The following is a 23,969-nucleotide window of genomic DNA, read 5'->3' as shown; positions in this document are numbered from 1 at the left end:
TTGTCCTCCAAAGTTTCCTCGATTACATCAGAAGCTAAGGGATCTTGATCCTGAGCATCAGAAAGATGAGAGTCTGGGACTAATACCAAGGCCGTCTCTGACGCAGAGGATTGACCCAGAGGACCCTTGTCACTACCAGCATCTGGGTCAGAACCCGATAATTTCTCAGGAGGATCTACAGCATCTTTCACACCTTCGCTGATAACATCAGAAGGAAGCACCGGTGACACAGACGACCCAGCTTTCTTGGCAGCTACCTTAGCCGCAACGCGTTGACCCAGAGCCCGGAGGTCAATTGACAGAAACTTGTTGATGTCATAATCTGGATAGTCTTCACGTACTATCTTGATCACTGTGGCACAAAAGTCAGTCAAGCACCCACTCACATAAATATTTGCATCCCTTTTGTTGTTCTGCTGCTCTTGAGACAACCTCTCACATGTAGCCTGAAGCTGCAACAAAGTAGCTTCACGGTCAGAAACTTTCTTCTCTAGGATCTTGACGCGATCCAGGGCTGTTTGATGCTGCTTGTTCAGCTTCGTCCTCTCCGCGGACATAGAGTCCCGTAATGAAGACATCTCTTTCTCATGCCTCAACTCCAACGCCGCAGTCTCCTTCACCTTACGACGGACTACGGCATTTCCTTGAATAAGCTGAAAACAAGAAAATAAGGGATGAGGAAAGAGAAGACACTAAAAGGTCACAAAGAAAAGAAACCAGAAGAAATGAATACCTGCAACAAGGCAGAATCAATCCGGTCACAAGCACCTGACCCAGTACAACTGTCCCAAACTTCCATATCCTTCGGAAATTGCACAAATTGAGAAAACAAAGCACCCACCTCAGAGGAAGAAGCTGACAGCCCCTCAACATTCTGCTCCAACCACTCTCTAGGATTGGGGCAGGCATCTAAATTCTTCTTAAGGCGTTTCGCAAGCCCCTGTCTGGTTCGTTCACGGATATCACGCCCTTTCTTGCTAGAAGAAGCCGGCAGTCCAGTCTCAACGCCCTTCTCAATCTTGACAGAGGGACGAGGAGGCAAGGACGCAGGACGAGACCCAGTAATGACAGCAGAATCATCATCAAAAGTCAGAGTCAAGGCATCAAGAAAGTCCTCCCCCATTCCTGCAAAGGCAACACGCATAAATAAACATCCAAATATAATAAAAGCAAAACAAGGACTAACAAGAAGCATACCCTGAGACGCAGACGTCAAATCTACAAAAGATAGAGGTGAGGGAGAACGGCAAGACTGGGACAGGGTACCATCACTTTCAAGAGGCCCCTCAATCACAGTACGAGGAGGCAACTCAATATGAGGAAACTTACGGTACAAGTACCTATCCACTAAGTCACAACAATCAAATAACTGAGACTGGGCATCATCCACTAAAGAATCTTGGGCTTCTGAGTCATTAACGCATATGGGAGAAAAAGATAGGGACTCAGACTCATCCACCCAATCACAGGGGAAGTTAGCAAAAGCACTGTCGTGACCCACAACAAAGAAAGAACGTTGCCAACGCTTAGTAATCTTTGGCAGAGCGTCAATCAGACGCTTGCCTCGATGAGCAGCCAAATGATGATAAAATTCATTACTCCTACGCGTTATAAAGAAAAGCTCATTCAACATACCCAAAGAAGGAGACAGGCCTTTGTCACAGACTAACTCAATAAAGCAACACAAGACACGTATGGCGTTTGGATGGATTTGACCTAAGGGAATCCCATAGTCTTTAACAAAAGACTCAATCAAAGGATCTAACGTAGTCCACAACGGAATTGCTCCTTATAAACGATTACCTTGCCATCTCCCACATTCTCATTAGCACTCATACGAGCACCACAGACTGAAAGAGAATAAGCCACCGGAATACCAAAATCATCACGAATTTCACCCAAAGACTCTCTATCAATATTAGTGACGAACGAACTTAAAGAATTACGATAATCAACGGCAGCGCCGGATGAAGGGAGAGACACAGAAGACCTAGTACGAGTCATGCCTAGTATGGAAAATCAAGAAAGTAGACGAAGCTTACCTGGAAACCACAAGGAAGAAAAGTAATAATGGCAGCGAAGAAAAGCAAGAAAATCTCAGAAGCAATCAGCAAAGAACAAGATAGAAGAAAACAGAAAGAAAAAAAAGGGAAATTTAAAGAAGACCTAGGTAACCGTGACAGCAGTTACTAGGATACAAACGTGGCGGACATTCAGGAACATGAAATGATGGCAGTTTAAATTTTGAAAAACAAAATTGAAAAGACAAGGGAGGAAGCAGTTACTCCCAACGGGCAAAAAAGCAAAGGCGTATCACGAGAAACAGGCCCAAACGAATGGCCCGGACCAACAAGCATAAATACTTGAGAGACATAATCTTTAGGGAGGGACTAATGATGGATATCACACCCGAAACAGTACCAGAAGACAACGACATGACGCAGATCCAGAACGGATAGGCCCAGTCGCAGGTCCTTGACCCAGTACTTAACAGTAACTAACTAATAACTCGGATAAGTCAAGCTTCCCTGAAGATCAGGGATAAGGACGAAGAACGTCTCATCATATCTAGAAGATGAGATCAGAATAAAGGAGAAGACTCCTAGTACATCACAATGACTATGGTGTATATAAACCAAGCCCTAAGTCAGGTAAACCTAATTTCACTCATATTCACTCTCAACACTACTCCAAGCTATCTGACTTAGGCATCGGAGGGTATTCGAGCCAACACCGGCTCGAATCCTTCTAACCTATTTCCTTTTGTAGGTTGGATCAAACTCAGACCGGCAGTTCAAGAACCATTATATATAAATTCAATAAGCTGAATTTTCTCCAGTAATGTGAAAAAAACATAAAATTTTCCATATTTTCATTTCACACATAGCACTTTCCTTTTTATTTTAAATTCAACTTTTCCAACAATAATTGCCATATTATTCGAACAAATGATAAATTCATCTCTTAATGCTGGCACAAAGTAACAAAAATGTCAATTCTATGAAATCGTATCAAAAAAATATGAACCTATAACATCTCGTATAAAAGTCCCCCTCCCATAGTCGCACCCCTAGAATGAAATATACTTGCCATTAGAAAATGAAAAAAAAGCTTAAATGATCCTTAATATTTATTTCAGTTCTCAATTTATACTTCATAATTTTTAAATATATATTATGACCCTTATCTATACTACATATAAAAGCACCGGGGGGGGGAGGACATGCAAATTTACTGAATAATCCTTTTTAGTTTACTACTAAATAAAAATTTTATATACATTAACTAATTAGTTATTTAATTAATCACTATTGTAATTAAAGTCCTAATTAGAATAGATAGCTAAATTATCTCCAATTTAATTTTTAGTATTTAATAAATAACTAAATTGTCTCCAAATTAGTAGGAATACCTATCTTTTAGTTTGATTGAGTTACAAAATTAAAACACTGTATTTGGTCAATATAATATTATTTAAATTTATATCTTATTATTTTTAAAAATATTATTAATAAAATAAAATTAATTATTTAATTATGAGGACATGCAAATTTACTGAATAATCCTTTTTAATTTACTACTAAATAAAGATTTTATATACATTAACTAATTAGTTATTTAATTAATCACTATTGTAATTAAAGTCCTAATTAGAATAGATAGCTAAATTATCTCCAATTTAATTTTTAGTATCTAATAAATAACTAAATTGTCTCAAATTAGTAGGAATACCTATCTTTTAGTTTGATTGATCTACAAAATTAAAACACTGTATTTGGTCAATATAATATTATTTAAATTTATATCTTATTATTTTTAAAGATATTATTAATAAAATAAAATTAATTATTTAATTATGATTATTATAAAACCAAAAGAAGAATAAATTCAGTATGGAACAAAATTTAATAACCGAATATATTATATTTACTTTTACAAAAATTCTTAGCTAATTTAATGTTAATTATAAATAAAAAATTGATATAATTATAATAAATTTACTAATATGTTCATTGACGAGTTACGTTACAAGCCACGTGCATATCACGTAATGCGAAACTAGTAATTTTAAAAGTTCAAATATCATAATCACTTTTAAATAAAATTTGAGGGACCATTTTAGACTTTTTTTCCATTTTAATCTCTTTTTTCTCTTTTTAATATTTTTTTTAGTCTAGTCCCACCGTCTTCTTGTTCTTGTTAGTTTCTTACAGCTCAGCTCTATCTTCGCCTGCAAAACCTTGTAACCGTCGGCCACCATTGCCTGTAAAACCTGCAACTTCTAGCCACCATTGTCTTCTCCTTCATTTTTCTTTGTTTCAAACGGAAGAATAAGTTCGACAAGTTGTAGTTACGATTAAATGTTGCTATCGTTCGTCGAACTTCTTCTTTATTCACATCGATTGAACGAACGACAACAATGATTCGACGTTGTTGTCGTTCGTCAAATCTAACGTTTCCACTAATGATGGTTGAAGCAGGCACATCAGCAGTTTCGAACGAAAAATAAAGTTATTAACAACGACTGTTATAAGTTTTCAAGATTAATTAGAATTAATAAGGGACGAGTTTTTATTAATTAGAGTTTAATTAGAGTTAATTTGGTAATTCACTTTTTTATATCTGAAGGAAAAAAATGATCCGGTTCGGTCAAATTCAGAATAAAAGTGATATGATCAACTTAAATATGACCTTATTGATACTTTATGCCAATTTTAGGATCTTTTTATTCCAAATAATTCTTATTCCAAATTAATAGAATATTTATAATGTTGATATTGTTTTATTGATTTGATGTGAGATGATATGGCACTAAATGCGTGGAATATTTGTTCCAACTTATTGACTGATTTACATAACATATTATTGACTCAATTACATATCACACTTTCCGCAAAAAAAACACATCACACTCTTTCTGCTGTTATTACTGAACCATGAGTATGTACGGCAGAGATCCGTGGGGAGGCCCGCTGGAGATTAACACGGCGGACTCCGCGACGGACGACGACAGGAGCCGCAACCTAAACGACCTGGACAGAGCCGCTCTCTCCAGACCATTAGACGAGACGCAGCAGAGCTGGCTGTTAGGACCCACAGAGCAAAAGAAGAAGAAGAAGTACGTGGATCTAGGCTGCATCATTGTCAGCCGCAAGATCTTCGTCTGGACGGTCGGCACTCTCCTCGTCTGCGCTGTCTTGTCCGGCTTAATTACCCTCATCGTCAAAACAGTGCCTCGCCGTCACCACTCTAAACCCCCGCCGGACAACTATACCCTCGCCCTCCACAAGGCCCTCACCTTCTTCAATGCCCAGCGCTGTAAGTAATTTTTCATTCTCCGTTTTTACTTCCAATTTCTCAGTAAATTAATTGATTCTTTTTTAATCTCCTCAGCTGGTAAACTCCCCAAGCATAATAACGTGTCGTGGCGGGGGAATTCTTGCACCAACGACGGTAAATCCGCTACCGGTACTATTTTTAAGGATCTTGCCGGTGGGTACTACGATGCCGGCGATGCTATTAAGTTCCATTTCCCTAAGTCTTTTGCTTTGACTATGCTTAGTTGGAGTGTGATTGAATATAGTGCTAAGTATGAAGCTGCTGGTGAGCTTAATCATGTTAAGGATATCATTAAGTGGGGTACTGATTATCTTCTTAAGACCTTCAATCATACGGCTGATACCATCACCACTATCGCCGCTCAGGTCGGTTCTGGGGATACGTCTGGAGGGAGTTCAAACCCGAATGATCACTATTGCTGGATGCGTCCCGAGGATATAGATTATCCGAGACCTGTTACCGAATGTCATGGCTGCTCCGATCTCGCTGCTGAAATGGCTGCAGCCCTTGCTGCTTCTTCCATTGTTTTTAAGGATAACAAGGCTTACTCGCAGAAACTTGTCCATGGGGCTAAAACACTCTTTAAATTCTCCAGGGACCAGCGAGGTCGATATAGTGCTGGTGGTGCTGAGGCTTCGGTTTTTTACAATTCAACAGGCTATTGGGATGAGTTTATTTGGGGTGGATCTTGGCTTTATTATGCTACTGGAAATGATACTTATCTTCAGCTTGTCACCACTCCTGGTATTGCCAAGCATGCTGGTGCCTTTGCGGGTGGCCCTTTCTATGGTGTTCTTAGCTGGGATAACAAGCTTGCTGGCGCTCAGGTATTGTTCTTGGAAGTTTATAACTAAGTACCTTTTTTAGTTAATGTATTTACTTTAAATCTATTTTTTCAAACCATACACTTCATTTATTTTCTTTAGAATTTTTTTTTATGCAATCTCTCTATTTTCATGAGATTGTTCATCATGTTATAGTGCACACTCATGTTAAACATCTTTAGGACTTAATCTTTCAAGCAAGGAAGCTAATAATAAAAACCGCAGTTTAATGTAAATTTTAACAATTTGTGAACTTAAATATTATATGCAGGTGTCATGTCTACCTTTCTGATTTGATCGTTTCTTAATTGTGTAATAGGTGCTTCTTAGTCGTTTGAGATTGTTCTTGAGTCCTGGGTATCCATATGAAGAAATATTAAGGACTTTCCACAATCAGACCAGTATCATCATGTGCTCTTACCTACCAATTTTCACAAGCTTTAACCGAACCAGAGGTAAACCACCTCTTACTTGTCTAGCCTGCCACTATTTGTTATTAATGGATGTGAGTTTGGGATCTCACTGTAGTTCTTAAATAATGTCTTACAGGAGGATTGATTCAATTAAACCATGGAGCACCTCAGCCACTTCAGTATGTTGTCAATGCGGCGTTCCTAGCCACCCTGTACAGTGATTATCTTGAAGCTGCAGATACTCCTGGATGGTACTGCGGGCCAGATTTCTACTCAACTAATGTCCTGCGTGAATTTGCCAAGACCCAGGTATGTCATCTGCCCTTCTCTGCAACAAGGGTCAGATATGATTGTCATGTACTAAATGCTCTGTTGTTTTGGCAGATTGATTACATCCTGGGAAAAAATCCTAAGAAAATGAGCTATGTTGTGGGTTTTGGTAATCATTATCCAAAACATGTCCACCACAGAGGTGCATCCATCCCTAAGAACAAGATCAAGTATAACTGTAAAGGAGGATGGAAGTGGAGGGACAGCTCAAAGCCAAACCCAAATACGATTATCGGAGCCATGGTTGCTGGTCCTGATAAGCATGATGGTTTCCATGATGTCCGTACGAACTACAATTACACAGAGCCAACTCTTGCCGGCAATGCAGGTTTAGTTGCAGCACTTGTGGCTTTGTCTGGTGATAGAACTACTGGGATTGATAAGAACACAATATTCTCAGCAGTTCCTCCAATGTTTCCCACTCCACCACCACCTCCAGCACCCTGGAAACCATGAGTTAAGGCTGTATTGTGTGATTTATGGTTAGATGATTTTGGTGCAGTAGATAGTGGAACGTGGATCCCATGGAAGTCAATGATAGTGCAAATTGAGGAAAGAATGTGAAGACAGGCCTGTTGGACTAGGATGAGCATTTACAAGTTGATAATTTGTATCCCAAATGTGATTTTGTTCAATTTACATAGTATAATGTGTATGGTAGATATCAATCTTGTATTCTTTGAAACATGTGAATCCAAACAACTAAAAAATTGATTAACTATGAACTTTCATTAATGTCTAGCGCTTACCTTGGTACTTGCCAACGGCTGTTCCTTTTCTTCTGTTTGTTCTGTGCCAATCCCTATCTTATGCTCTTAACGAGAAATAATCCAAAACTAAAAATATGCTTAATCTTTGGGCAGATAACATGTGACTATGCCATAACCATCTTTTATTTATCATCTGCCTGATGAATGTTTGGGAGCAGGTAAGTCTGAGTTGGTCTGTTGGTTACTGACTGCAAACAAAGTGACATCTGGGTGCTTTTCTTGTCCGGCATGCGAAATTATATGCCTTCAAATGATCATCTTTGGTTTACAAATTTATGCAGTGTTCCTTATATTCCTTCCCTTATTTGTGGGCTACATTCACTGTTCATTATATTCTTTGCCTTTCCCTGTGATATTAGATGCTATAAGATTTTTTTTCCTTGCAAGCTGACCTTGAAAGTCCCTGTGTACGTGACTACCAGATGGCGGAAGAGGCAAATTCCTTGGAGTTTACACCGACATGGGTAGTCGCTGTTGTCTGGTTTGTCATCGTTCTAATGTCTCTTCTTGCTGAACGTGCTCTCCATAAACTGGGAAAGGTATTTGTCTGCTCTGCCATAGTAGCTTTTGCTATAGCTAAGAAATATTCGTGCCCTTTACTTGTACAATACAAGCATACTACATTTGTATGACATGATGCAGTAATTATTAAAGACAATTGTTAATTTGAGCAAACGTTTAATCACCACTAATTGACATGTTACTTTGTTCCCGTCTTTCTTATGCTTTGCTGCCTTACAGTATTTCAAGTCCTTGTCCAGTTCTCCATGGCAAATAGTTAATAATCATGCTTTTTTGATGATTTAGTTGTTGCAGAAAAAGAAACAAGAAGCATTATTTCAAGCCCTGCAAAAACTAAAAGAAGGTTTGATGATGCTGTCGACTTATCTTTCTTGATGTACAAAGAGTTATCAGTAATTTCACTTTTAAGAGACTTGTTTGTTCGGTTAATGGATCCCTAGAGACCTGATAAATAATCCTAAGTATATATATTTCTTGTGGACACTGTCTTGTTGGCTAATGGAAATTTCTTTTGCTGCTTGTGGACAGAATTAATGCTTTTGGGGTTCATCTCCCTTCTATTGACGGTTACTCAGAATGCAATAAGTCGCATTTGCATTCCGCCTCATTTGGCAAACGTAATGCTTCCATGTAAGAAGGAAATCGAGAGCAGCAATCAAGAAGAACATTTTCAGCACAACAAGCGGCGTTTGTTGTCTGCCAGTAAAAATGCAGCTCTCTGTCTTCATGGGGTATCTAACGCCTTATCCAAGGATTTTCATTAATATCATTCCGTCATTAGTCCATTTAAGTTTGATGATTATGGCAATAGTTATTTCAGTAACAGTTGATTGTTTTCTATCGAAGTTTGTGTTGACTTTGTTTCCCAAATACACAGGGTAAGGTTCAGCTGTTTTCATTAGAAGCATTGCACCAGCTGCACATTTTCATCTTTGTTTTAGCAGTCGTGCATGTCATATTCTGTGCCAGTACAATGGTTCTCGGTGGGGCAAGGGTAATGTTTCCGACTTGAGGGCTCTTCTTTTCTTGCATATTGTAAATTTCATCACCGTCATTTCAATGTAGATACGGCAATGGAAGACGTGGGAAAAGTCACTTCAGAATTCAAAACCGGAAGGTTACATGCAATCTTCCAAGGGTTCTTATATCTACCTATAGAGAATCAATTCCATGTGCTCAAGTCAATGCATGTCTTTTGCAGATCAAACTAAGCCAGTCCATGAACACCACCATCATCTGTTCCTTGAGATACACGCTAAAGGATATTGGAGAAAGGCAGCTGTTGTTAGTTGGTTGGTAAGTCTTGAGCCATTCTACATTGTCATTTAAAATATATTATTTGATACCTCAGGACCTGGGGTGTTTGTGCTGTTCATATATCATTCTTCAAACATTTTCTTGGCTCTATTGCCAAGACGGACTACATCGCACTTCGACATGGATTTATCACAGTTAATTTTCCATTCTTGAACTTAAGTACTAGTATCTGTTGGTACAGAGCTAGAAGAGGTTTGACACATTGAACATTTTCGACCGCAGGAACATTGTCCTCATCTCCCTCATTTTAATTATCATGAGTACATTCTGCGGACACTTGAAATAGATTTCAAAAAAATAGTCGGAATAAGGTAAGTGTTAATTAAGAAGAATTTCAACTAGCAAATTGCAAACTAATTGTTATTAGTCCACATCAGCTGGTACCTGTGGCTCTTCGCGGTGATGTTTTTGCTGCTGAACGTGGAAGGTAGATTCTCACTTGGTGTGATGGGTATAGAAGACGGACAAATACTTACCTATAGCTCTATTAACTGATGAATATATGCAGGATGGCACACATACTTCTGGCTGGCCTTTAGGAGTAAGTTAATTAGTGAACTGCAAAATAGTGTTAGTTTGGGAGTGAGATTGCATAATAAGATTGCACTGGACTGCAGCTTCTGCTTGTTGTGGCTAGTAAGCTAGAACACATAATAACGTGCATGACTCAGGAGGCTGAGGTGAAGATGCAGAATAAGGAAGTGAAACCGTCTCATGCGCACTTCTGATTTCACAAACCTGTCATTATACTGCACTTGATTCATTTCATTCTGTTTCAGAACTCTTTCGAGATAGCCTTCTTCTTTTGGATTTGGGTATGTCTTTCATGTATATGTATATATTATTAGCATTTGAACATGCATTTACCAAAGGAATATGTTTGGTTTGTGACAGTGCACATACGGATTCAGATCATGCATCATGGAGAAACTGGGCTACATCATTCCAAGACTTATCATGGGGTAATAATCGATAATCGATTCTGTTTCTTTTTTGTCGAAATTGGTATTAATATTTGGTACCGTTGTCATGGCAGCTTGATTGTTCAAGTGCTGTGCAGTTAAAGCACTCTGCCTTTGTACGCTTTAGTCTCCCAGATGGGCAGCAACTACAAGAGAAGCATGTTTTCTATTCACATGCAATCAGCGCTAGGTCGATGGGCTCAATCCGATAAGTGCACCACAGAATCCTCTCAGACTGCTCCCCAGGAAATGCTCCCACAACCAACTCTACAATTTGTTTCTCAACTTCCTTAATATTATGCTTCTCTTTTTCTATATATGTGCCAAGCCCATTTTTATTATTTCTTCTTCTTTTGTTTGATGGTGTTCAACAAGTAAGTCCCAACAGGTATATAAATGTTGTTAGTTTTGGTTTCTTTCTCCAACTTTGTTTATGCTTTACATTCTGCCGCATAACTTTTTGGTAATGTCAAATTAGCAACTTGATGTCTTAAAAATCACTGGGCTATATCTTGTATATTTGGTGTTCGTTGTTTTAAATGTTTGTCCATAGAAGGACCATTTTATCAGATAATCAAATGTATAGGGACCAATGCCAATGACCTCCTAGCTTAATTGGTTAAGACTGAAATCCAAGATCCTAAAAGGTCTTAGGTTCAAACTCCTTAGGAGATAAGATGAAAGAAGATTATTTGAAGATTTATGGAAGGGTATTAAGAGAAGGCTCCAAGCGTCGTAAGCAACTGTTGTGGCATCGTTCCGCCATGATATGAGTTCCATAGGCAATGCATTTAACGTAAATGGCGTATATGGCGTGATTGGCGTAAAAATTGCACATAATTGTAAACATTGGTATATATCAAATATTGTAAATGTGATCTCTGTTAGAAAAAAAATGTATAGAGAGTTAGAGACTAATGGAACAAAGAACCTATTAAGGGGCCAATTAAATAAAAGTCATATAGTATAGGGACCTTAGCATGGATTAAGCTAAATAAATATAAACATTAATTATGAACAATGGATCATTTTACCCCTCAACTTGGCATAAAAAATTAAAAAAAGTACAAAGTAGGAAAAAAATCATTTTTATCTTGGATTTGGCAAAATTGGGTCAAAAATCTGTCCTCCCCACTCTCATCCAAGAGAGTAAGATACACTCTCCGATTTTGATGGTGATTTATTTTTTCTAAGGCGGTTTTTGATGGAAAAAGATTTAAAATAGTCTTATTTTTTAAAAAAATATTATAAATTAGTACCTAATAATTTTTTTAATTTCTTTAATTTAAAACTTTATATAACAAATTAACCTCAAAATTTTATATATACAATAAATTAACCGTCAAATATTGTATTTTTAATAAAAAAAATAACATTTTTAATTTTTTAAAAATTGAACAGACCCGTGGGTCTGTTCTTCTTCCTCATGAACAAATCCTATGGGCCTGTTCTTGAGGAAGAGCAGATCGGGGCTACTGCTCCTCTGAGGAGTAGCACTTTCTTTTTTCCGGCAAGGAGGAGCTCCTTCTCGCCGGAAATTGAACCAAATTCGATTTATTCTGAAAAAAATCAAAAAAACCCTTAAATTAATTAGGGTTAATTCTGATTAATTAATATTTAAGTATGATTAATTAAATTAAATTATGATTAATTAGAAATTCACTTTTCAATTAAAGTGTCATGTTATTATAGGGAGATTTGAGCCCGTTTTGTTAAATTAAGGGTAAAAGTGATTCGATTTTTGAATTTTGAACTTTTTTAATAGTTTGTGCCAAGTTGAGGAGGTAAAAGTCTTCCTTTGTTCCATTAATTACTCTTCACTTTCATATTCTTTAATATTCACTTATTGTCACGTTCTTTTAAAAGACTTTTTAAAAACTAAAGCACAAAGCCACAAACTACTAAATAAGACGACATACTGTTAATAAATACTTCTTCTGCCTCACTCTAATTGACAAAATTTGGAGTTTTTGGTGTCCCATTCTAATTGACAAAACTAACATAACTATAATTTTATCCTTTAATTTTCCATCTTTACCCTCATTTAAAAACTTTTTTATGAAAAAATGGTAAATATTTAATGAGAATATGACCAATATACTAATAGCATTAATTAGCTCCATTATCAATGGAAAGATATAAAAATAACTATTTATATCATTTATTAGTTTGTATTTGTTATTGTAATTTAGTTATTTTATCAATTAGAGTGAGATAGAGGGAATATGTAATAATAGTTCATAATAAATATTGTCGCATCATACCGGCTGGTTTTGGCATGCTAATAAGGAGAAATGTGTAGTTAAAGGGTCGATAATCTTGTGCGACTCGATCGACTTTTTGTATTTAGAATTATTAGAATTTTGGGGATCGCAATCAATTTGATGAGTGAGGCTAGTCCACTATTATACAATTCTGTTAGTAAATTTAGAGTTAATTACCAATAGGAAATAAATTATATCATCGTATTTCGTCCAGACACAAAAAATTTGTGTGCTTCGTGTTTAATTTGATAGTGATCCATAATAATATATATGTTTAATAGATTTTAAATAGCTACTAGTTCGATTACGATTTACATATTGGTAATGAATTATGAATTTTGAATAATAGCAATTGTACTCCAAAGTGTTATTACTTCAAGCAAAGCTTTGATGAACTAAAAAGATAAATTTTGCCACAAATTGAATCGAAGGTTTTAAGTTCCGATGCCTACATATAATTTCGGGATAAAAGTTTATGCATCTCAAATTTAGAATTTAAAAGGAATAATGAAAGGAATAAAATTTTGAGAAAACAAACTTCAAGTCGTAATTCGTTACACTGAAAGGCTTACGTACGTACCTGATGGACGAGATCAAAATCCTCATATTTCAAAAATTATAGTATTTAAAAGGGTTAATTTCATAAAAAAATCATGATCTTTGCATAAAGTTTCATTTTAATCACGACCTTTAAAAGTTGGCATTTAAAGGCACGACCTTTCATTTTGTTTCAAATTTATCACCAAAGTAAAATTCGGTGTATTTTTTCTGACTCAAAATTTTTAATCCCACATACTCTAACTGAAAGATAATAATATTTGGTGTCGATTTATAATTTGGGTCTTTTATTAATGGTTGAATAAAAAATTTAGTTAACAAAAATACACTGAAATAATAGATTTGAAAAAAAATGAAAGGTCATGATATTATATAGCAATTTTAAAGGTCGTGATTAAAATGAAATTTCGTATAAAGGTTGTAATTTTTTTATGGAATTCACCCTATTTGAAATGAATACTTAAAGAAACAAATATCTGGAAAAATGATCTTCATCTCGGGATGCATTGCACCAATAGGATTCCATAACTGATATCAGAGTTCGTCTGGTTCGATGAATTGCGGCGATGGTGATTAAAGAAAATGAAAACCTAGAGAAGGGTGATTTGAGATCGAGTGATACTTGGCATCTAAAATTATCATCGATTGTTAATGATTTAGGATTTTGAATTGACTTAATTACTCAAAATATTCAATTTTTTTTACATTTTTTCATATACAACTTTTAAAATTTTCATTTTTAGTTTATTTTTAATTTCAGTTTCAATTATAGCCATTTATTCAAATTATCGTGGAAAATAACGCTCGAATACGTCTTTTGTAGTGTTTTATGTTTGCATTTTTATCATCAAATCTAAAACATGAAAGAATATAAAGAGTATATTTAAATATTTCTCCAGTCTAATTTAAACAAATGCCTACAACTAAAATTAAAAATTGAAAATGGACAAAATTTGAATGATTAAAATATAAAACATTTTTGAATGTTAAAATTAAAAATGAAAACGGCGGAGCGACGATGAAATAATGGCGAAGCGATAAATTAACGACGGAAAACAAGAAAATAAAAATGGAGAAGAAATAAAGAAGATGAAAAAATGGTGAACAAAGATAGAACAGAGAAGAAGAAATAATGAAGAAGAAAGAGAGAAAGACAAAGAGAACAAAGAAAAGAAAATGATAGTAGTCATTTGAAAGTAAAAAAAATATAATTAGAATAAAATAATAATAAAGAGTAGGTATAATTTTAATTGAAATACATGTTAAAGTAAAAAAGTAAAAATATTAAAAAAGTGAGGTATTTTTTATATTTTTTTTTATTGAGATAAGAAATCATATTATTTTTAAAAATAAAACATTAATTATAATTTTCTCAAAATTTAAAGCGGATAATTTATTTGAAGTTTTTCGAATATAATATATTATTTATGAGTATAATTGACAAAAAAGTGTATATTTGAACAAAATTGATGGTTTATGAAAATAAATTTATACTATATATAAAAGTACAGATGGGGGAGGGAGATTTATATTTGAAGAACAAATCCGTTCTTGAGGAACAAATTTGTAAATTTGTTCCTCAAGAACAGATCCATGGCAAATCTGTTCCTGAGGGGATGGTCGGAAAATTTTCCGGTCATCTTTAACTCGAAAAAGATGACCGTAAAATTTTCTGACGGTGGTAGCGTAGCGGTGGTGGTTGGGTGGGGGTGGTGGTGGTTGGGTCGGTTGTTGAGTTAATCGGATGGTTAGATTAAATTGGGTTGGTTTATTTATTTTATCTTTTTCAAAATTAAATTAGGGGTATTTTAGTGTTTGAAATTTTTAAAATATTTTGTTGACGTGGCAGCTGATGTGGCGTCGTCAGATTTTTCTTAGAATGACCGTTGACTGAAAAAGACGGTACCAGGGGTATTTTGATCATATATGAAATTTAGGGGGTTTTGTGAGCGTCGCCAAAATTCAGGGGGATTTTGTGATCGAACCCCTAAAAGTCAGGAGTCATGAGTGATTAATAGCCCCCAATTAACTAGTGTATCAATAATTATTTGATATTTTACATTTAAATATAATTTATAATTATAAAATTAACTATTAACTAAACGTACATATAATATTTTGACGAGTTACACTACGAGTCACATGTGAAACACGTAAAACGACAGTATTATTCATAAGGGTTAATGTCAAAAAAAATCATGAACTTTACACGTTTTTTTTATTTTAATCACGCAGTTTAAATTTTCTTATTTTCATGCACGAACTACCACGTTTTCTTAAATTCATGCACGGTGCTGAGGTGGTACTCATTCATTGGTGTGAAATGACTTCCACCTCAGAGAATTACACTAATAGAGCCGTGACACCTCAGTATCGTGCATGAATTTGAGAAAAAGTGCTAGTTCGTGCATGAAAATGAAAAAATTTAAACGGTGTGATTAAAATAAAAAAACGTATAAAGTTAGTGAATTTTTATAACATCAATCCTATTAAAAATAGGTTAAAAGACAAAGTGTTTACCACAACGTTTAGAACTTTGATGAAAAGTGTAAATAGCTGGACTTGAAGCCCCTATTGATGTGATGAACAAAAACGAACAAACTCCACAAGCCGGTACAAACAAAAAAGAAAAAGAAAAAGAAAATCTAGAACGCAAGAGTATCGCACCGTCACCCAAAGAGGGGAGCGACACCGAGAGAGAATACAACAAACCACCGTTCGAAGATTCTCTCCGTCGCGCTCTCTCCGATCAAATCAACCACTTTATTCAGAAAACCAAACCATCAACAAAATGGTCTGTTTTAACCTTTGTATTTTTGGCTATGCTGTTTTATTTTTAATTTGTATACTATAGTTAATAGGTTTTTCGTGTTTTGTGATGATTCTAAATTTTCTCTATGGCTTTGACAGAACAAGTTAAGCAGAGGCAACCGCGACAAAGTTCAGCAGTTCATGGCAATTACTGGGATAAGGTAAACCTAGTTCCTGCTCACATTGTTTTATTTTTTTTCTCTGTATTATTTTACTTCAATCTTATAGTGGATTGGGTGGGTGGTGGATGCTTAGTATTCTGGTGTACGCTTCTCTAATCTTAGAAACATAGACACCGAATGATGGACTAACTTATTCATACCAATTACTGACTAAATTACTTTGGAATACAAGGACTGTAATTACATGCACGAGCCTATCACAGATTGAGTTACTTCCTTTGCATGTTTTACATGAATACAAGTTGGGGGAACTAGTGAAGTGATCCAAACGTCATTTAACGTGTAGGAAATATGAAGCTGTAGCTCACTTGTAATGCTTCTTCCCCATATTTTAATTTTCTGTGCAAAGTTCACTTTTTTTCTCGGGATTGCTTCTTGTTTTCTCTGCTTTGAAATTTTATCTAGTATGGGACTTGTTTTGGATGTTTGATATGGTGTGAGCCTTATAATCCAGAAGTAAATTCTGTTAGAAAAACAAGCTTCACCTTTCTGTTATCCACCAATGAGTCTAGGTTCCTCATACGCTCTTCAAATCATCATAAAATTATTTGTATGCCTATTTGGATTTCGTCCAGTGAAGATTTTGCTCTCATTAGATGTCAGGTAGTAGCTCTTCCATTTTAAAGGTTATTGCCAGAGACTAAATTTTTTATTTGGGTCTTGGCACTAACAGATTTCATTTGCTTTAGGTTATGTTTTACTCCTTTTTTTGTAATTTTTAATGCTTTTCTTATGTCTGATACCTTTGACTTACATCCTATTTTCCAGTTATGTAGTATGTTTTTTCTTGGTGATTATTATGCGGGTAGGATAGCCCTTGTATTTGCATTTGAGTTAATTTGAACACAGTTGGATATTTGACATTTTTCTGGAATTTAGTGAGAAAGCTGCTCTACAGGCTTTGAAGGCCAGTGATTGGCATCCTGAAGGTGCATTTGAAGTATTCTACAACCATCCTCAGATAAAAACATTTACAGATACCAAACGTTTGGAAGATCTTTACAACAGATATAAAGGCAGGATTTCTGTCTCTTCCTTGCACTTAAAAGTTGGAATTTTTTATTGCATGCCATAAATATATTGATGTACCTCAATTATTCTACTACCTCTAGTCAATAAGAGCCTTTTATCCTTTTCGTTTCTATAAACGTTTATTTATATATTTTGAAATTCATTGACTTTTTCTTGTGGATAATGGGCAATGACATGGTTTGTATTTTTTCGGTAAGGGAATAATGCATGGCAATTGCATTGTATTGATTATATCTGAAATGATGACTGTGTTGTTCTTTAGTCTGAACCCAGATTACATGGTTTCTATTTGTGGTTTAGATTTGTTTTCCTGGCCTGTGGAATATAGGCTATTGCTTATTTAGTTATTTATTTCTCCTTTCCCCCCCTCTTCATTACAGATCCTTATGTTGATATGGTACTGGTTGATGGCATCACTCTCCTTTGCAATGATCTCCAGGTGGCTATTTTGGTTTCTGATAATTAATATGTTTGCAGATTGTTTTGAAGGTTGGAATTGGAAGGATATGTTTGTATTATTATATCATTGTATTTGAAGCTGATACACATTTTGCACACATATGCTTTTTTGGTGTGCATTTCATATTTGCTTTCTTTAACATGGTTGGAGTAACACTTCAATTTCTCTCTGTTTTATCAGGTGGATCCTCAAGATATTGTTATGGTATGTATATATTATAATGCCTCACTATCTTATTAAATGCTGACTTGAATCCATTTTAGTTTTTTTTTTTTTGAATATATACGCTTTAAACAATTTGACTGAACATTAATTCTAGGAGCTTTAGAATTTTAGTTGGAATAACATATATGAAATCAGTGTCACATGCTTACAAGCTCCACTGGATAATTCAAATTGATGGTCCTGTATAGTTGACCTTTGAGAACTCTACCAAAATGTGAAGGAATCAATTTTAAAAAGAAAGTTATAGAATTTATTCCTTTTTTCCCTTCCGGCATGAAAAGAAAGTTTTACTTAATTCATGCTTTTACTGGGTTCAATTGCCTTGGTATTTGACTTGAAAAACCAAGACTAGTTTCACAAGAGAATCATTAATTTTACTAATGACTGGACCTATAACATTTAGTCCCTCTTTAGTTGCAGGTTAGCCTTCGCTGGATTTGGAGATTTCTTTTGACATGCAAAATGTTTCTCCTTGTCTGTTTTTAGCATTGTGCACATTTTGATTTTTATTCCCAATGGTTGTAACTGAAATCAGATGTAAACTGAACCAATATGGGGAAAAATGGTACAAGATGATCTATTCACTCAAATTTGATTGAAGTGGAGAAAGATAGTCTACATAGCCTATCCTAATAGAAGTTGATATTTAGACTTAAGTTGAGTCAAGTTGGGGATGTAACTGAATTCAATTTTTTTATGATATTTTTGCTTTTTAATACAGGTAACCCTTATAGTTTTGGGTTGTAAATGAATCGTTTACAACAGTAGTTGTGTTGTGCTTTTGCTATTGGAATTGGAACTTAATGACCAACTTCCGTTGCTTTCCTTTCTTCTTTCATTGCCACCTTAGCTTATCTTCTTGGGACCCTTGACCTTGTCATTAAGAACACAATCACAGCACTTCAAGAGATAATTTTAATGAATTGTAGAATCTTACTGTAAAGACTAAAGACCAGGTTTCATAATATAATTCAGGGTAGAGTGATCTAAGAAAAATGAAGAAACATCGCAGGATCAAGTCAGGTACTATATATGTCATTAAAGAGGGCACATGTACTTAACATAATAACAATAATCTTGGCGTCGTGCATGTGGTATCTGGTTTTGCTATGCCTAAATGCTAGCTCTGCTGTATTGGTCTGTGTGGCTTCACGGACATGTTTGTTATGATTCAGGATAAAGGAAAGTTAAATGCCAGTTTATTTGGTCTAAATTGATGACATATATAATGGTTTTGCAGAATATTTTTCTTCTCAACAACAGCATTCTTTTTGTTTCTCTCACTTTTGTTCATATTCTTATTTTCATAAATGTCTTGAACATGTAAATCATAGTTTGTTGTTAAATTGGCATATATATAAAGCACATTTAGTGGTGTCCTAGCTGGATATTTTGCTAAAACTTGCATTTAACTGTTATTGCAGCTAGTTGTTTCATGGCACATGAAGGCTGCCACCATGTGTGAATTCTCCAAGCAAGAATTTTTAGGCGGACTACAAGCACTAGGGTTAGTGCAAACATAATGGTCGTGTAATGAAAAAGAAGTGTTTACTTGAATCAATTTTTCTTGAGACTAGCTTAAGTTTATATTTTGATGACAGGATAGATTCTTTGGAGAAGTTCCGTGAAAGAATACCACTCATGCGATCTGAGCTAAAAGATGAACGTATGTGTAGTGTTGACTCGAGACAAATTTGCTTGAGATAGTTTCTTGTTCTGAAATTTTTTTATTATATTTTTGGCTGGGAAGTCCTAAAACTGAGACACAATCATGTTTTTAATTCTTAGTTTCTTCCTAAAGAGATATTCAGTTTGCATTTATTGATATGATCTCTCCCCTTTCAATTGTCCAGAAAAGTTCCGTGAGATATACAATTTTGCTTTTGGCTGGGCAAAAGAAAAGGTAAGCATTTTATGCATAATGATAGTTAGTTGTATATTTTGCTGATGATTTTTAATTGGCTTATCTAGTGTTGCTTGGGGGTGTTATACTTTGTTTCTAATTGTTTAATTTGCATATTTAGGGTTTTCTAATGGCATAATAAAATGCAATGAAGTTGAACTAATTTGTAATTACCTGAAGCTGGTTTGTGTTTTCAAAAGTGTCAAGATAAAGGCTTCTTGCAATTATGTATAAATATAGGTTATCTGTAGGAATGAATGCGTGTAAATGTCACCTTAGGTAAAAAAGAAGCTATTCAAATCATTATCTTAAGATACTATTTGTTTTGACATTTGATTCATATCATTCCCTTTTGCGTGTTTGTTGTGCCGTTGCTCATTCCAGTTGTAGATCCACCTTTTATAGTAACTTTAACAATTTAATGATTAGAATTGTATGTTTGGGATGCTACCTCCTTGTGCTTTCTTCTATTGTCAATATTGTCAAGCACACCCCATGTTTCTAATGTGCTTCTGTATACTAAGTGAAACAGAAGAAAAAATTGCTATATTGTTATACTAAAAGGAAACTTCTAAAGATCTGGCTAATCTCTTAAACTGCCCTCTTCTATCCATAATTGAGGGGCCAGAAAAAAATGGTGGCTTGAAAGGAAACATTACTACTTTGTGATGGATAGAAGACGAGAAAGAACCCCAATAATTATTATTGATTATGGGAAGTGATATATATCCTTTTAGTGTTTGTGTTACAAAGTTATTTGGTGCTTCGAAGAAAACTATGTTTGTGGCTAGAAAGAGGTGGCAAATTGTATGCAAGATTTAAGTGAAAAGCTATTTAAGAAGTTGATTGACTTTAATAATATCTTTAATGCCGGTGTTTTTGACGCGAAGGATTATTCATATTGGTATGTTGGCTAGTGGGAAATAAATATGATCTATGGTAATTAGATCTTGACCTTATTTGATTGGGACACTGCTGTAAAGTTTATCTACTAGCAATTGTGGTTGCAGGCAGTTGCTCATTATGAGGGTAAATGATTTTCTGATTTTTGACGAATAATCAAACTTTAGAGTTATGAAGGGACAAAATAATTAGATGATGTTATGCATTTTTGAGGTGTTTCAGTGATGTGGTGTGGTTGGTCGGACAGCACATTGAGAATCCAGCATGGTAGTATGATCTGAAATGGGAAACCACAGCCAGTCTTTTTTTTATGGTTCCTTTTCTGTAGGAATCAAATTAAACTAACATTATAAAATTTGAAACTGGTATAAGTTTTTTAAAAAATCAATATTTAAATTATAAGATATGGGAGACTTATTGCAGATTTACCTTCTTAATTAATTGTACATCTATTTTTTGGCGGTAAAACCTAGCTATATGGAATCATAATTTATAGAAACATTGGTTTAAAGTTGAGAAATTGAAATTCATTGTTGTTAAGAAAAAAATAAGAATAAATGTCAGTTTTAATTTTATGAAAAGATGTTCGGAGGTCAAATTTTGGATTTCTCTTTACTAAAAGAGAAAATCTTCCAAAATTTGTGTAATGCAACAATACCAATTCTCCTTTTTCTTCTTATATGAAACAGGATCTCTCATACTTGTTTGGAACATCTATTTTGACTTTCCATATTGAAAATGATAATTTAGCTGTCTCGTTTAGAATTTTCCAAGTTAAATCACTAGTGCAAGCTTAAAATCTTCTGTAATGATAAATAATTCTTCACCTGAGCCTGCTTGTCACATGTTTTGGGGTTGTGATTGGTATGTCTCTATTAGAGAATGCCCCCTAATTAGATATCAGATTTCATGAGAAGTTGTTAAGTAGTTGTTTGTTGACCATCAAAATACTCAAACATTTTGAACTATTCTATAACATCTTTTTGAAGGTTTGTGGTTGCATAGAAGCTGAGTATTAGAGTTTGAATAAACTTTGCCAGTTGTCATTCATATATAGGTGCAGTAATTAATTATGGTGTAGTAATATTCGTTTAAGTATGTTTGAATTGGAAATTTAATAAAGCTTACAGGTGACATGGGTATGCCGGATATCCCTTTGTTTCACTTTTTGTCCTTGTCATGTTCATTTCTATGCTTACTATTTTCATGGTTGATGTAGTTAAGCTTGAACAAGTAGTGCATATATTTGCGTTTCTATACATGCAAATTGTAGCTTACATCAGCAACTATCTTGTGAGTCCATAGTGTGTAGTGTATAGTGTATAGTGTTGAATGTAAATATCTAGTTCTGGCCAGTTATGAGGCTCTGCTTTTTGCAGGGTCAAAAATCTTTGGCATTGGATACAGCTATTGGAATGTGGCAGCTGCTGTTTGCTGAAAAGCAGTGGCCGTTGGTTGATCACTGGTGCCAGTTCTTACAGGTAACTTCTGTGCTCTTTTGATTTATTAGTTGTAACACAAGAATATTTTTGAGCTGTGGTTTTCATGGAATAGATCTCAATTTTACATGGGCTTTGTAATATATAGTCTTTGTCGAGGAGGACCACAATTGTAAATTTGCCCCTACAAATTGTGAAAAGGAAACCAAAAATAAACATTTGATCTCTATTTGAGCAGTCAGTCTCCAGGTTAAGGTTTGGGCGTGTTGGTCAGCGCTCATGGTCAAAAATCTCTTGGGTTAGGAACATTTATGTGCACGAAGAAAATAATGTATTCACAAAGATAGGTTTCAGCAAATAAGTTGCCCAGATTGTTTTAACTAGTGATTAGTGGTTAAATTGGTCATGTGGTTGAATTTATTGAAGCTTTGTGTTGGTAAGTATTGTTTGCAATTTAGTAGATGGTGGGTCATGTAGTTGAATTTTGTTGAAGCTTTGTGTTGGTTAGGTAAAGATAATGAAGTGTTTTATTATGTAGTTAGTTCCCTTTGAGAAATATGATGATTGTAGTTTTGTCTATTTGAACACTTGAATGATCGTTGTTGTGTTAATAGTGTACGGTACCCAATAAGCATGCTATTATTTCAGGCTCGGCATAATAAAGCAATCTCTCGGGACACGTGGTCTCAACTATTGGAATTCACCAAGGTATTTGTTATAATATTACTGTTTGTTATGTTTTACTTGAGCAACATAGAGAAATGATTACATTTGTTTGAGGTTGTATGATGCAGATAGTGGATCCAACTCTATCAAATTATGACGCTGAGGGTGCTTGGCCTTATCTTATTGATGAGTTTGTTGATTACTTGAATGAGAATCAAGTGATTGGAGCTTAAAATTATGAGAAACAATTGTCAAACTCCTTCACCTTGTGGGACTGGATTGTTTATTTGGTTTCACATCTTTTATGATGCTCTTACATTCTTCAAAACTGTCTGCCTTGGCCTTACCATTTGTACATGATGGATGCGGATGATGTAAATTAGTGGCGAAATCCATCCTGAGGCTCTCGTATTTTACCACTTCTATTCAAAAACTCGATCCCACGGGTACCTATAATTGCCAAATTTTGATTTCCGTGCCCTTTAGAAATTTGGTATGTTTAGATATTGAAAATATAACTTTTATGGGGTAGGAGTTTTCTGAACAAAAGTGGTAAAGTACAAAGGTTTCGGGATGAGTTCAGCCTTAATTAGTTGATTATTTTCGAAACACAAAATTAGCAACGTATTGTTTTTGCTTACTATTTTCAGAATTTCCATTTCATCCTTTTTAAAGTAATTATGCATAATAATATATGTAATGCTCAACATTTATCTGCAAATAAATAAATATATAAAAAAAATTAAAGAGCTCTTGGACACTATTATATAGCTCTCCATAATTGATCATTAATTGACTTGGGAGACATCTGTTTTGGACACTCTTTTTATAGGATTAGATCATCTCAAGTTTAAAATTTTCTCCATTTTTTTTCAAGTTCACTTAAATGTTTGACACGTAAGTTGTTAAACGTGATTTTTAGTTATATCTGCATCATGATTTATATTTGAGACTGTTGCATGTGATTTTTTTTTTATATATTTATCGTCATTTATATTTAATATCATTTAAATATAAATTAAAAATTAAAACAATAATATAATTAAGT

At 34.7% G+C, this 23,969-nt stretch overlaps 2 protein-coding genes and 1 pseudogene across 2 annotated transcripts; all 3 read left to right on the top strand.

The window, feature by feature from the left end:
- The first annotated feature begins 4,877 nt into the window (after positions 1–4,877).
- On the top strand, positions 4,878–7,642 carry LOC126656853 (endoglucanase 25-like). Its single transcript, XM_050351477.2, has 5 exons — positions 4,878–5,319; positions 5,395–6,167; positions 6,484–6,619; positions 6,714–6,886; positions 6,962–7,642. The coding sequence occupies exons 1-5, from the start codon at positions 4,938–4,940 to the stop codon at positions 7,361–7,363; spliced, it is 1,866 nt and encodes a 621-aa protein (XP_050207434.1). The 5' UTR covers positions 4,878–4,937; the 3' UTR covers positions 7,364–7,642.
- Positions 7,643–7,731: 89 nt separating this feature from the next.
- Positions 7,732–10,903, top strand: LOC126656859 (MLO-like protein 13; annotated as a pseudogene).
- Positions 10,904–15,882: 4,979 nt separating this feature from the next.
- LOC126664561 (uncharacterized) lies at positions 15,883–23,564 on the top strand. Its single transcript, XM_050357006.1, has 11 exons — positions 15,883–16,094; positions 16,211–16,272; positions 17,173–17,309; positions 17,706–17,764; positions 17,966–17,989; positions 19,435–19,517; positions 19,612–19,676; positions 19,864–19,913; positions 22,196–22,297; positions 22,904–22,963; positions 23,050–23,564. Exons 1-11 carry the CDS (start codon positions 16,092–16,094, stop codon positions 23,152–23,154), a joined length of 750 nt encoding a protein of 249 aa, XP_050212963.1. The 5' UTR covers positions 15,883–16,091; the 3' UTR covers positions 23,155–23,564.
- The last annotated feature ends 405 nt before the right edge of the window (positions 23,565–23,969 follow it).

Source organism: Mercurialis annua, linkage group LG1-X (genome assembly GCF_937616625.2).
Source record: "Mercurialis annua linkage group LG1-X, ddMerAnnu1.2, whole genome shotgun sequence".
Lineage (NCBI taxonomy): Eukaryota > Viridiplantae > Streptophyta > Magnoliopsida > Malpighiales > Euphorbiaceae > Mercurialis > Mercurialis annua.
The sequence above is the reverse complement of the archived record's forward strand: the minus strand, read 5'-3'. Positions and strand labels throughout refer to the sequence as shown.

Excerpts from the sequence above, each read along its gene's own strand:
- LOC126656853 (XM_050351477.2), top strand. The coding sequence starts at position 4,938 with ATGAGTATGTACGGCAGAGATCCGTGGGGAGGCCCGCTGGAGATTAAC. Across the intron at positions 6,168-6,483 it reads ACAAGCTTGCTGGCGCTCAG|GTGCTTCTTAGTCGTTTGAG; the intron begins GTATTGTTCTTG and ends ATTGTGTAATAG. Across the intron at positions 6,620-6,713 it reads AAGCTTTAACCGAACCAGAG|GAGGATTGATTCAATTAAAC; the intron begins GTAAACCACCTC and ends AATGTCTTACAG.
- LOC126664561 (XM_050357006.1), top strand. Across the intron at positions 19,518-19,611 it reads GGCGGACTACAAGCACTAGG|GATAGATTCTTTGGAGAAGT; the intron begins GTTAGTGCAAAC and ends TTTTGATGACAG. Across the intron at positions 19,677-19,863 it reads ATCTGAGCTAAAAGATGAAC|AAAAGTTCCGTGAGATATAC; the intron begins GTATGTGTAGTG and ends TCAATTGTCCAG.